Source organism: Trachurus japonicus, chromosome 21 (assembly GCF_045865225.1).
Source record: "Trachurus japonicus isolate A0001 chromosome 21, Traja_1.0".
In the NCBI taxonomy this organism is placed as follows: domain Eukaryota; kingdom Metazoa; phylum Chordata; class Actinopteri; order Carangiformes; family Carangidae; genus Trachurus; species Trachurus japonicus.
This window is the reverse complement of record NC_140927.1, coordinates 16325129-16340256: the sequence shown is the minus strand read 5'-3', so window position 1 is coordinate 16340256 and position 15128 is coordinate 16325129. Positions and strand designations below refer to the sequence as shown.

The 15128-nt window shown below is 42.4% G+C and overlaps 1 protein-coding gene across 6 annotated transcripts in view; it reads right to left on the bottom strand.

Annotated features, from left to right (window-relative positions):
* Positions 1-15128, bottom strand: part of LOC146964954 (protein TANC1-like) — a 97150-nt gene that overhangs the window by 28180 nt on the left and 53842 nt on the right. For all 6 annotated transcript variants that reach the window (XM_085765600.1, XM_085765601.1, XM_085765602.1 and 3 more), the window contains 3 exons: positions 14485-14674; positions 11511-11846; positions 1930-2052 (listed from right to left, as the gene is read on the bottom strand). In XM_085765600.1, the coding sequence (XP_085621726.1) occupies positions 1930-2052; positions 11511-11846; positions 14485-14674 (649 nt within the window). The remainder of the gene's footprint in view (positions 1-1929; positions 2053-11510; positions 11847-14484; positions 14675-15128) is intronic.

The following is a 15128-nucleotide window of genomic DNA, read 5'->3' as shown; positions in this document are numbered from 1 at the left end:
ATAGTTTTCGCCTTTCAAAAACCTGAACACTTGTGAAAATCATCCCTTTTCAACGTCTACTTTAGTTTGAATGAATCCTACTTTAAAAGCAATCTCAACGTAACTGAGTTGGAGAGAGGACTCACTCCCTGTCCAGTCCAGTCCACTCAGGAACTAAGCTCTGCCTCTCTCTACTAATACAAGTTCTCATACAGTACAGTAGTACTGCTAGTACTGCTGCTGGTGTTGCTTTTACAGCTATTCCTGCTATTATCGCTATGATTACGACTTCTTTTACACTGGCCCAACAGGCCCAACAACCAGTCCTTGGTTTAATTCATTTGTTTTAGATCCTGTTTCTATTTTCAGACATCAGAAAACATTTGAGGTTTTTTTTATGTTGTCCTAACTTTCTATGAACGTATAAATACTTTCTCAGCCCCTTCTCTCCAAACTTCATTACCACATGCCAATAACCGCATCACCATGATGGATTACTTACTTAAATACATTTTTATCTCTGCAAGTTATTTTTATACACTGCAACATACTTGGGATACTTGAAATAAATCAAGAAATACTGGCTGCTTGGACAAGGAGATATTGGATTTATTAATCATTTTACTTTGGAAAGGTGTTTGGCGGTGCTCCTAAACATACAGGATGTTGAGCTAATATGACAAGGAATGCAACACTGCCAGCACATTTTTTAAAAGGAAAACTATTAGAAGTTCCTCGATTTGGCTGCTAGCATATTTCACATTTAAGATGATGTCTGAGTGTATGCTTCTTGCAAAGCATGACAAGGCTGTATTCAATAGGATGGAAACATTTACATAACACACACACACACACACACACACACACACACACACACACACCCACACACACACAAACCCAAGTTTCAATAAACTCAGCTACAGAACATTCTTTTGGTCAGCTGCCCCCAAAGATGCCAAACACTTTGAACCTGACAGACAACATGGGACCACACTCCCTAGTGCAACAGTAAGTGGCATACAGCTGTAATCTATGTATACATACAGAAGGTGAAATCATTCTGTTCTCAGTAATGATTTACCATCCACAGGGATATAAAATTAACATGATGCTGCTCTAACAACTTCATGCTTCGGGAGGTGTGAGAAAGGAAGTAGACGTTTTCAAAAGAGGGTTAAATAGTTTGAGTATCTAATGATGTTGTGTTAAATTATTCATGCTCTCATCAAATATTCACTCTGTGGGATTTCTCCCAGTTAGACGGAGGATTCAAAACATATAACCAAGACATGGGCGAGTGAACCAAGGAACCATGATGACACGACTTTATCGGCACTGCGAAGGAACGACCTAATTCTTCCAGCATGTTCTGATAGTTCAGCATGAATAGCACTCTGTGAGGCGGTGTTTACATTGTGCAATGCATTAGCATTTGGATAGTTTTGTTTTTGGCTCTGTGCATGAACACATAAATGGAGCTGAAATTAAGCAGTGATCGCGTGAGATTGAAGTGTTGACACTGAGTATTGCATTGTAGATGTTTACATCAACATTGGGTCAACTCTGTGTGAATCGTAGCTCTTTTTATACTGTGAATGGTACAAAGAACAACAATCTCTTGGCTGCTGACCCATTGTGATTATGTAAACCCCCTTAAAACATCATTATAGCTGAAACCTAGACCTTTCACCTCATCATCATCATCATTTATTTGAAATCTAATGTGCTGGTGTGGAACCAACACAGTGAAACAGATGTCACTGTCCACATCAACGTACTACTCTGCACAATTTACAATCAACTGACATGAACTACAAATAGGTCAACTGTGAACACAAAAGACTCACTAACTACAAATATATAAATTGTTATTATCTTAAAAACAAGAGAGCCGGCTGGTGAATGTTAGCTGGTGTGTATTTCTCAACTGGAGCACATAAGTGTAGTCACCTTTAGAGTCCTGAGGTGGTCTTCCTCCTGTGTTGTGCCAGGGGAGGCGAATGGATGTCCGCAGGGGGGTGTTACGCTGTTCATCAAGAAAGCTCAGGTCTTCCAGCTTTGTGGAACTGGTCGCTGGGAACAGAGACACAGACAAAAAAAAAAAAAAAAAAAGCGAAAATGAACAAGACATATTTTGAGAGTATTTGTGGCACATTTAGCATCTCTGAGGACGGGTGAACAGGAGGCACGCCACTGTGCTCTGACACTTGTAGCTTGCTTGAGGCAGCGGGTGCAGGTACCAGTATTCTGCAGCAGTGCGTAGCCGTCAGTGATGACAGACCTGTTCCCTTTTTGCTCTGATTTGATGTGACACTTCCACACAATATATAACAGCGAGAGGTCTGCCTCTGCTCTGTAACGCAGAGCAGACCACAGTTAGTCAATTGTCAACCATTCAAGAGCAAATAATGTGATGCTTTAAAAAACATTATCCGAATTACTGTTAATGTTATGTTATACTTGTTTTGGAGAAAAGAAAAAAATGTTCTATTACAGATCAATCCTTCAATGTTTGAACATAAAATGGACTTGGAGCTTCAAATTACATTGGATCCACATTTTGTTTTATTACAGTCATCAATTTGCAGCAGATGGAGAAGACTTCTAAGAGCACAGACGAGGATGATGAAGGAGAGGGAAATGTTTTCAACCCCAATGATGTGTCCTGAAACTCAATTCTGCGCAACTACTTGATGAGCCACTGATGACAAACCAATACCTGTCAAAGTATGGCCTTAGAACATGATAAAAGATGTGCATTAGTGCAACTAGGTCTCTCCTCCGACTGCTGTTCACTGCTCAACAATGCAAATCTCCATGGTGATCCAGCATGCTCTCTTGGCCCAGCTGAAGAGCAGAATCAAAACGGCTTCTTTCTACTTTATCAGCCTCAGCTGTGAGAGACTGTCACCAACACTCAACTCTTCTCTTCCCTCCCTCACTTGGTCGCTAACTTTCTCTCTGGAATGTTCCACTAATTAAAACCCGTCTGCTGACAACAGAGTAACAGAGAAACGCTGCTGTCAATACAGCGTTGCCGGGAATAAAGGAAGGCCTTCATACAGTAGTTACTTCAACTGCAGCGGAGGATGCCTTCAAAAGAAAATATAGAGGACAAAGTCGAACTCGCAGCAAAGAAAAAAAATAACAAAGGTAAACACACATATTGCAAAGTTAGTCACTGCAGAGCGACACGGCACCAACACTTGAGTGACTCCGATACTAAAGCTACACTAAACAGCTACTTACATCCAACAGCAGAGCCTGGAAGGACAATGGGAACTCTCAAAGCCCTCCCCTTGTCCCCAGCGTGGAACAGATTTGGGCAGGCATACAGGCAAGTAGGCAGGGTGCAATCCCACGACTAAATCTGTGAAGAGTGCTCCCAGTGGATGATCTCACCTAGGGCACAAAAAAACCCTGATTCCTCTGCCCCAGTGCTCCCATGCAGGCACACTGGCAGCATTCAGCTGCTGAGATGAGGGCTTGGCTGCCCCCTCTCCAGCGCTCAGCCACTCACAGCATCCAGGCACTCACTAAATGAATACAGAGGAGTGTCACCCTCCCTGCACTTGCTTTACACATGCATAGACCTCTATCTGTGCTGCACGCATTTGAACTCACACACACACAAAAAATTTGGTAATCGAGCAGCAGAGGGTGAAAAGGGAGTGAATTAGAAGAAATATAAATGGAAAACCAAGAAATGCAGTCTCCAGTGGCTGATTACAGTTCGTAATGGGCAGCTACTGTCGTATTAACCATTGATCCTGGCTGGAGTGCTGGAGGGGAGGGGGTTGACAGAGAGGTATACGTAAAAAATGGATGAAACAATATAACATGGATACTGTGGTGGAGGTTAGAGGCAGGGGCAAGAGATGATGTGTTAACAGAGGAGGAGGGGGAGGAGGAGGAGGAGAGAGAGAGAGAGGATGGCCAGAAAATCTCTATGCAGCAAATAGGCACTAAAGCCCACTACCCACTGATCAGTGGAGCACAACAAAATGTCTTTCTCTTTTTTTCTCCTCTTTGGATCTTTCAAAGATTTCCGAAGAGGAGAAAGCTAAAGCCACACTGAGCATTATTCAACACATGGCTCATCTTTTCCCCCGGTGGACCAATAAGCAAAAACTGAGAGTTATACTCAGTTTGACTTGCTTAAGTAATTTAAATGCACAAACTCCTGAATTGAATTCCTATCTGTGGTATTGCATGGTCCTTCACCGTAACCGTTTTTCCTTTTTGTCAAGTCATACCGTAATTCTTGTTATCCACAATCCTTTCAAAGCCAAGAATTCCCACAGGATGCCTTCACATCACTCCAACCCTCCCGCTTTCAATTCTCTTTTACCTCAGGTCTCTGGATTTCCTCCTTTTCTTGTACATCTCTGCTCATTGATAAAAAGCACATATGATACCTTGAAGTCTGTGCTTGAAGTGACTTTGAAGCTGCCCAAATGTGTATTCTGATGAAAATGGGAACCCTTTTTTTTTTTTTCCTCAGGCAGGTCTGCCCTTTGAAACCCTCTCCTCTGTGTTTCCCATGACAGAACAGAGAAAAGGGCTGAACTCCTCCGCTCCAACCACTGCCCCCGCCTCCTTCTCCTTTCTATCCCTGACCTGACTCCCCTTCTCTGCTTTACCAATGAATGCAATCAGGACACTCATCTTCTTGACCAGTGTCTTGCCTTTTTGAGACAGTGGGGAGTTCATTGTAACCACCGTGTGACATTGTACAAGTAAGGTAAGGCTGGAAGTTCAGCTGTGCTTTAACACAGGTGGAAGTTTTCTTAACACTGTGATGAACTTGGGGCGATAAAGACAAATCATAACTGTGTTAATTATCATAAATTAATCCTCATCAAGAAGTTACAACATTTAGCTATGTATTTAAATATCACCTAGTTGAGTTATTAAACTCATAAGGCTTTAGACGACTGTTACAAAAATAATCTAATGGAGAGATAAACTGTTAATATATGCACTTAATCATCAGCCATCCATCCCTATCTGTGCTGGTGAAGCCTCTGCTGAAAACACCTCAACGTCACCTCTACCTCCAGCCTTCCTCTGACCTGTTAAGACAAAATCCCTTTTGCTTTAAGACAGATAAGTGTTAAGTGGAAATTAGGGGGCCTGCATGCAAATTTGGCTTGTTACCATGGAAACTTACAAATTTTCTGGCTGCAATAGACCACTTTCTTGATCAAAGGTGAAAAATTAATATGTTGAAGAAAGTTTCAATTCCCGCACACAGCCAGAAGTGACTTCTGTGACTGTTTTTTGTAATAAAGCTTGGTACCCTTTTTTTTAAAGATGTAAAAGATTTCAAATTTACTACACTGCAGGATGCACAGACTCTCTCTCTCAGCCTGAGATAAGCTTGCCTCCATCAAAAGGTTTGGCAGACGCTGCCCTCAGTGGGGCCACAGCCAACTGTAACTTTAACCATCTATAGTGTGAACCTGAAAAACCTTTTGAATGGTGAAACTTGTTAAAGCCTGGGACTACAAACTGCCTGAGATATTCAACTGATTGTATTGAAAGCACACAGAGCAGCAGCTGTTGTCGGTTAGATCTAATTAAAAAAATCAGACAGAATATGATTAGATCATATGAGCAGCTTCTTACTTTGATGTAATACAGGAATGTCAAAGAAAGAAGAAGAAGAAAGCCAAAAGTTTTTAGTAGGAAATAAATCCAACAAGTTCATGTTTAGCACCTATGGTTCCCATGTCATTTAGCCCTCCAGGCTGATGGGAGTGCTGCTGCTTTAGTCATTGTTTGGTTATGAGCCAAACAGCCAGACAAACCATGTTTGATCTGGTGATGGTCCTACATAAGGGTTAGGGTTAAGTAATAAGTTGTCACCAAAATAATTATGAATCTTCCTACGGAGAACATTCAAGTCTTCACAAATTTTAAACTTTACAGTAATTACAAAAAAAACATCAAAAAACTTGATCGCACTGTAAAAGCAGAGAAGCACAATTTATATTATCAATTATATTTTCTATGAAGAGTGTGCATGCACAACTTGAAGCAGAGGCCAGGTCACACCTAACTAAAGCTGCGTTTCCACCACAGGAACTAGGTCCTGGAACTATGTGTGTTTCCACCGGGAACCAAAATGTAGTTCCGGAGTAGAAAAGTTACCCCAAAAACGGCCCTGCTCGGGGGGGAAGGTACTTTCGAAAGGTTCAGGAAGTATGTGGGTGTGGCCTGCACACTGAACATCTCCGATTGGATGAGCACTCATTTCTGCATTTTACCGGGCGGGATATTGGAGGCAGGCCGGGCGTCTTGGTCTCCCTGCCTGATGGTCCTGGTGCGCCACAAGTCAGCGGGATCGAGGCGCTCCGTTTGCCGCCGCCGACCACAACACACTCTGTGGCGGGCAGTGATTTACATAATCTCTCCAGGACTTTGGGCCTCGGTGGAAACGCAGACAACAGCGGGCCACAGGAACCATTAGTTCCAGGTACTAAGAGGAACTTTTGGTGGAAACGTGGCTTAACTCGCCAAGAGCTATAGCCAGGACGGGGGGTGACCTGGGACATTAGAATATTCATGGAGGAGTCATAACAGTTGCATAGTTCCCGAACAGCTATTACATCGTTCTCACTAGTGGGGTGCTAACGTGCTGTTAATCAAATGCAGACAAATGGCTCTGCTGTGGCAGAAAGTAGAGATGGCCCTTTGAGACTGGGCATTTGGTAAGTTCTGAGTCTTGACTGGAGTGCCACAGAGCAGAATTTTACACGGCTCCTCAAAACTCAATCAAATTGATCTGTGTAACAGTTTTTGTTTGGCTCCTGCTGTGACAGAGCGGCACAAACATCTCCCTGAAAATGGGTCTTTTAAAAGATGTGGCTGTGACCTTTTCAGAGAGCTCAAGGATATGAATGAGTTATCTGTTTTCTCTTTGCTTCCTTTCAATCTCTGGTCTAAACAGATCAATGTCTACATAAAGCCACGGGCACAATTGAACTTCACAGCTACCTGAGGACGTCTCAAAACACTAAAAACATGCAGACATGTATTCAGTTTGCAAAAAAATTACAATGGACAATACCGTCTTAAAAAATACCAGGGAAGAAATTATCTTACATCACATCAGATGAAAAAGTTACATGCAGTAATGCCTTCCTGCTCCAGTGCTACAAAGAAACTACAGTATTATTGAATTTAAAAAGCCATAACTCATGTATGTGCGGCAGTGCTGCACACGTATGAAAGACATGATTTTGTAATTTGAGAAAATTACTGTCTGACCTTTGCAAACATTTTTGAGTCGGATTGTGTCTCCTAATAAAAGACAGATGTGAGCTCACGAGGACTCAACCTTACCTTATCCAACATTTAGGGGGAGAAACAACAAATCCTAGAGTTTGCTTGTCAACACTCCAGAGAATTAGCCGAGTACCCAATCTGACAAAACATCTTGGATCTATTATCACTGGTGAATCAGAGAGCGTGAGTTTGGCCAGAGGAACAGAGGACTTCAGGGTACACACAAACAATGAGTGTGTACTGTACCACCATAGCTCAGACCACAAAGCTTTGCTGAATAGCTAAACGCCACAGACACAGTGTAGCACCATTCCTCAGCCACAGTGACCCTACCTCAGTCTCCTCGTCTCAGTAACCCAACCACAAGCAGCTCAAGCTAAGATTTCAAAATCATGGAATTCCAGTGGCCAGAATTAATACAACCCTTTGACTCTGAAAGCTTTTTATAAAAAGCTTAACTTGAAAGACTCAAAAATAGAACTCTGAATACCGAAGTATGTAATAGCTACCAAAGTAGTGAAGCATAGCGGTGGCAGAAGGTGTGATGTACAGTACTAGGAGATTCATAGATTTATAGAGCCTATATCTGACATTTAAATGGGTCAATTTGAACAAAAGGTCAGTGTTGTTAAAGTGCTGACTGGACATGTAAAGAAAAGACCATACATCCAACAGACCATCAATTGTGAGATTTGTTTTCATATTGTGAAATGCTGGATGGCAAGAAATAATCCATAATAATAAAATCGAAGCTATTGTTGCTGTTTTTTACTAATGCTGACAAATGTGAGGCTAATACAAATGTGTCAGATGCTGGCAATTGTTTATGTCTAAAGTTATTCTTTTGCCAAATTTCCAGCTAATCTCATTTCATTTTTTCATTGAACTGAAGTCATTTATAATATTGCACTATACTGAAAAGAAACAAGATTGGGTCTGGAATTGAAACATAATGAACCATACTAAATCATTGTTGAGGCAGAAATTTATTGAATTAGCAAAAAATGCTAGCTGAGAGCCGTCTCAGTAGGCTTTTAAATACTGAAAAGGGACTGGGACTGTGTTGCACTATCATGCATACAGAGTGAGCAAGTGAAAGATTTTCCCAGAGAGGTTTTCTGAAAACACAAAGATTCAGGAAAAAAGCCATTCACATTTCTTTCAGGCTCCCACACAGTCCTTACACGGGGTCAGCTGTGACCTTTAAAGCCGGCTATATTTTGATATAAAATGGATGATAAATATCTCGGTGCCTGTCGGGGTTGCAGTTGTGACATCTTTTTGAATATGCTTTAAAAGATGGGCCTTACAGCAGAAAATGTTCTCGATGAGGAATAGTAGCCAGGGTGCTGTACTTCTATAGATTAACACTGAAAGATACAATTACAAACTGCTCCCAAGGAGTCGTCTGAATCCAGCTCTGTCTGCTGTGACAGGTGGTGTGTGCCAACATTTGTGTAAATTTGCCACAGAGCATGCAGTCCCCACTGCGGCCCAGGGAGAAACAAGCCACAGAGTGTGAGAAAGTGTGTGTGTTCTCCAAGGCTGTGCAAATGACACTGGTCGGTAATATGTCGACATTCCTTTGACGTACATAGCTAACATTCTCAAGGCCGACCTATACAGCATTTGATTGGCATTAGACAGATGGATGAAATCCACTTCTCTTCTGGGAAAATGAGGTCTTTGTACTGCAACATTATGGCATTTTGTAAACAGTCTAAGTTACCTTGATATTCCAATTACAAGCCAACTGATATAAGCGCAGTACAATGTTTCACTTTAATGGATGAAGTCATGATCGGTGTGGGCTGTCAGGAGATGTGACAGTGAAAGAGTGAGGTTTCTCTATTACCCATTTTCAAAATAGTTCTCTATGAAAATGGTTGACCACAACCTCTGGGAAATACATAAATACCAATCCATCAACCCAATTTTCCAGCGCATGATGTGACACTCAAGCAACCTTAACTTTCAACTTCAAAAAGTTGCAGTTGCACTCCGAACTCCTCTCACATACGTCACAGTATGCCTTCAGGTGATTCCAGAGACACCATGGGAAAGAAATTGAATTTAATTGTTTGTTGATCGTACGTCAAAGCTCCCTGTTTTCATCACTTATGACCATCTAACTGTTGGGATGTGGCACAACTGGTTAATTTATCTGTTTTTATCTCATTGCATCGCCACATTAAAGCAAATTATGTGCAGCCATCACTTTATTTTTTTCCACGTTTGATCTCCATGTCCTTGGACAAATTGGCAAATTCACCGCAGACATATCATAATCTCATGTGCTCGTGTACAAAGGCGGATAGCGGAGACAAGTCATGGAGGGTTATGGCAAACAGACTGAATGCTGCAATGATGAATGCATTTTTCTTCCATCCCATCCATTTAACTAATACCTCCTTTAGCAATTGCTTCTTTAGAATCATTATCGTTGTATTGAATACAATTTCCTTGAGAATAAACAGAGAAGATGCCTTGTCCCCTGACACCGATACAGATCGGTTTGAGCCACAAATGAAGTTGTCTTTTCATGTCATCACTGTCCTCTCCCAAGGCTTTTTCACACGGCATAAAACCTAAGGTGCGATTTTCAAAGGTCCCTAGAGGGCAACACTGCATAACTATGACATCAGCCCATAAACTCTTGGAGCACATACGCACAGAGACAGACAAGCACAAGCAACACACATCAACAAGTCAAATATTTCCTGGTCTGTTGGCTTTATGAGCGACCGTGTGTGGCTGTGCTGTTCAAGTTTATGTCAGGGAAAAATAATGATGAGATGTACAAGGGTATGGACTAATGGAACAAAAGAATGGGCGACAAACAGGCATGTTCAACTCCAGTAACACTGACAAAGTTGTGTAAAAGGGCAGAGCAGAGACACATACATGAGCTATGGCATGTGTTCCATGTCTGAGAGCAGGGTATACACACCAACCGTGCACTATTTGTTACGTTTCTATTTCTGGCACCCGGTCTTGTTTTCCCCTCTTAATGACACACTGGAAGGATAATCATCATCAAGTAGAAAACTTGCAAATTGTAATTAATTGTAATTATGGCTCTGAGACAAGTACTGTATGCACTTTTGTCTTTGTCTTACTTACTGGTGTGACCGGAATCCACTTAAGTTTTAATGTTGTTGTTGACATTTCCCCGTCTTTCCACCTTGCCCGGTGGAATCACCTGTAGTTCATCACCTCTATAAACTTTTCTTTTGTTTTTTTTTTTGCTTCATCAGCATTACCCATCCTTCAGAGAAGATTATTTTTTCCATTCATTCATTTTTCAAGTCCCATCTTCAACACCTATAACAATCAAATATGTTCCTATCTGTCAAACAAACTTTATAGCAAGCAGATCCAGTACAGTCCCCCGAGTATGGACTAACCCACCTAGCATGTTATTGCAAGTGGAGCTGCTGGTGAGCCCAATTCACTGAACCACTGAACTCCATCCTGAGTGAATCTATACGTATAACACAGCTGAAAACACTCATTTGCATTAAACGAAGACTTGACTTTTGTTGGTCCTCAACTTGTCTTGTGACATCTCTGCAGTGATAAAAGTTTCAAAGGAAGATGTAAAAACTTGGAAACTGCAGAAACAGAGGGAGACCTGAGAATGGAAAGGGGGTGGAGGAGGTAGAGGGGGGGTATCAACAACTGTGACAGCTGTGTGGATATGGCGAGCTGAGCCATAACAGGGAGGTTCCAGGCCAGGGGCAAGAATGCAGAACAGATCAGCCAGACAGTGGCCTGCGCTTTGGTCCAGCATGGCAGGCCGGGCCGAGGCACCACACACACACACAACAGCTGCCTAATCCCCAACTTCTGCCTTGATACCCTGCTTCTTTGAAAAGTACAACCTGTCTTCTGGAAAACACCAAGAACCCATACATTTCCCTCTATTTCTGCACACGTTTCTTTTCTTGTTGTTGTCTGTCACTTGTTTGGACTTGAGATGACACACCACTTGTCAGCCTCAGGCACAGGTCATAACATAGCGTGACTATGGCTGAACTGACTGCCAACGCAATGCAGGCAGACACCCGAGTCCCAGTTTTCTTGTCAACATCACAAAGGTTACTAGGCTACACGAAGAAAGTTGAAGTGAAAATGTTTGGCGTAATGCTAAATCAAAGGTATACAGATCCATCCCGTCTTCTCCTCTGCACAGAAGACACCCAGATGTCAAAAGCTGAAAAACTGAAAGCCCATACCTGCTACGGAGTTTGGCCTCGGCATCATGAGGGATGAAGATGTCTGTAGTGGGTATGCGACGGGTCCCTCGGGTGAGTGGCTTGGCTGTGGCGGCCCTGATGCCCCTGCTGATGCGTTGGACTGTTGCTGCTGCTGCTGCTGGTCTGTCCTGGATGGGGTGTCAGCTGGTGATGCTGTGGCACTGTTGGAGTCTTCTTCAGCCACAGGAGAGCAGGTGTCAGCCCGCACGCTCTGTGCCAGGCCATGGCGCCCGCTGCCTCTCAGGCTACCATCCTTACTCCACTCCAGGCTGGAGCCACTGCGGTCATCGTTCTCAGAGGAACTAGTGATGGTGGCTGAGGGGACGTACACAAACACAGGAGGGGCGTCAGAGCGGGTGAGGAGGTAAAATGGAGGATAGAGGTGGGAAACATGATGAGAGTGATCTTCAGTATTTAATTTAAACATTTTCTACATCAGGAAAAATAACGAGGTGTAGGTGAACTTTTAATTTTGAATGACTCCCTGTTTCCTCCATTGTTCTTATCGCTGTTTCACTCTCTGTGTTTATTTATGCAACAGACTTTTTTCACTAATGAAAACTGCAAAGCACAGAGTCCTCTAATTTGGTTTGTTTATTTGTGCCCTTTGTTCAGTTGAAACATCAAACATTGATTGTACAGAGCAACTGCAACTGGATTTTGTTAAATTCACATTTTAACATTTAATCATGTTAGTTAAGAGTGAAGAACTAGTTTTTACTGTTTTTTTTTAAATGGTACACAGGTGTTTTAGTAACAGGAGAAAAACAATCCTTTAATCCCCCCCCAGGCCAACCCATCCTTTTAACAGATCCCAAAAGCTGAGTGAAGGGCCAAAGCGACAGAGACGGGCAGCTGGATACAGAAACATCAATACAGGCCGAGGACTGGAAGTCACTGGCCAGCTGGTTGTGTTTGCATCACACATTACTAATCTGGATTTCATAATGCTGCAGCACGTTGCATCATCACTAATATTAATATAACAAAGACATTGTGGACGATGTGACTACCGTGCTCTTTAACCGGGCAAATATGAAGTCATTCATGACAGCAGCCGCGTCTAACACTGATCTCAGAATAGCACTGGCAGTCATAGTGGAGGAAAAATTAGCTTGGCAAATAATACATTATAATGTGTTTTAACCTGTGGAGAATTTGTCTTGTTACCATATGAAGTGTTGGTTATAGTCACTCACTGCTATAGGCCTGATGTGGTTCCCCCCTCAGGAACCTCATGCAGAAACTCTTCTGTTTTGTAAATGTTAAGACATTGCAAAGTCAAACTTCAAAGACCAGGGACCATTAACCACTGGCTGGAATCTGAGTTGTGGACCCAACATAGCTTTGTTCTTTTCCATTTCCTGCACAGTTTTATTGAGGTTGGTAGGTGAGGTGGTTTTGGAGCAGTTTTGAAACAACTAAGCAAAGTAGCTTTAAAATGCAACGGACAACAACATAATGCTATGCAACAGTGTGTCTCGGTGTTGATGCTCCATGCTGGAAGATACTGTATCACAGCTTGCATTCATAATTTAGCAGCGAGCGATGATATTGCTCTGGGGGGATAGAGTGACTGGCTCTTAGTAAGCACTTGTGTCAACTCTGCTAAATTGGGAATCCAAACTGTTGTGTTATATCTGGCTTTGGCATGCATCGCTTTCTACTGTCAGTTACCTAAATAACCACAGGTATTTCAGAGATGGGTTTAAGTTCATCTGAGGAAAACTGCAGGATCATAACAGTTACAATTTGCTATTGAATGATCACTACAAACATTAAAACCCCATTTTCAGAATGAAATCCTAACATTTTATAGCCCGTGGAGGCTTTGTGAGTAGGAACGGCAGACGGATTAATACATGAATAGACGTCATCTTCCTGTCAGCTTGTGTAAATCCCCAGATGTCTTACAGGGCTATTACTAGAGATACAGTACAATGTCAAACTCTGGCAACTGTCACCCCAATGATCTCTTGTCCCGGAACAGCTCCATACAAACCCAATAACTGACATGGTGGAGGATGAATGCGGCCTTACACAAATGCTATTCAGTCCTAATGGGTTTAACAGAATGATGAATGACAGACAGTATGCAGGTGAGACTCACAAAGTGTATATGAGGTAACGGTTCTCAGAATACCAATAAAATATAGAAGAGCTTCAAGGGAAACACTGTGATGAGAGATTAAAAAGTGTGAGGAATCTGTGCAAGCAGGTATACTGAGCAGCACAAAGGTCAAAATGAAAAAAAAAAAAAAAAACAGTTAGCGAGAGGTCAGCAGAGTCTTGGTCATTAGCTCATTCATCAAACACAATAACTGATGCAGCCTCTGTCTGCAGTAAATCAGATGCTGGTTGAGGCTTTTTGCCATTGCTCTGGGGTGAGGCACTACCAATCCTCACTCAACTATTGTATTGATTCACTGCGCATGGTTTCCCACCAAATCGGCAGCTGACTTGGCTCGTCACTCGCATTCCTAGCATGGTTGTTACCAACTATTTTGGCAATGACTCCACAGGTGGATCTAAACTACAGCGAAGCTCAGTATAATTCTTATTATTAGACAGATTTTCTATATTGCCTACGGTATATGGGCTCAGAAATGAAAATCAACCAATATTGAATAGTTTGTCTTGGCATCATCTTGCAACTATTTCCGACGACTGCTTCATTTACAAAAGCAGCGCAATGGTAAACTGTATGTGTTCTTGAATACAAACAAAGTTGTGTTTACATTCAGTGTCACCCACACAAACTCGCTGTGTGTATGCTTGAGGCCTGATTAGCATGTTGGATGCATTTGCTTCCTAACAAATGCTTGGCTGAATCCAACTTAATAGGAAATAAGTAAACAAATAAATCTTAAAACAGGAAACAGGCTCTTCTATTGGTCAAAACTAAAGCTCCACATGGCGCTACCTTTGAGGACATGTGCAGGCAGTTTCTCACCTATGATCCCACTGTCCTTGCTCTCAAGTGTGGAGCTGGGGCTGGTGATGGTCCCACAGGGGCTGGAGCGGCTTAGAGGGGGGCGGCTGGTTGTGCTGTTGAGGGTGGAGCATGGGCTGTCGGTGCTGGGAGAGGCCGTGCTGCTGGTCAGCGTAGAGCAGGGGCTGATACCCTGGCTAGTCACAGAGCACTGAGGAGAAGAAAGAGAGAAATGGTTGAGCTACAGCAATAAAGTGCTCTGCCATGATGAAAGATGTCAACCAAGTATGAAGTCAACTCAATATAAACTATCAGCTGGCAACGTGTGCACATTTCTTAAGGATGAGCAGCAGTAATAAATAAAACTGAAAGCATTTTCCAACTGTACTTGGAAGCAGACTTGAGGGTCTTACAAAGACAGATTTAATCAAAATTCATTGCCCATTTGACCTGGATCATGTGAAAGCAATGTGAAGAATTCCCTCACAAATAAACAAACCTTTCACATGTGAGCGTGACACAAAAACCGAAGGCCATAGGCACTGTAAATGGGGCAGGGCTTGGAAATTACACACTTATATATCTGGTGGGACTAAAATAAGCTTGAAGAGAATTTCACAAGCGCAGAGCTCTCAACTTTGTCGCGACACAATAGATACCTTTCC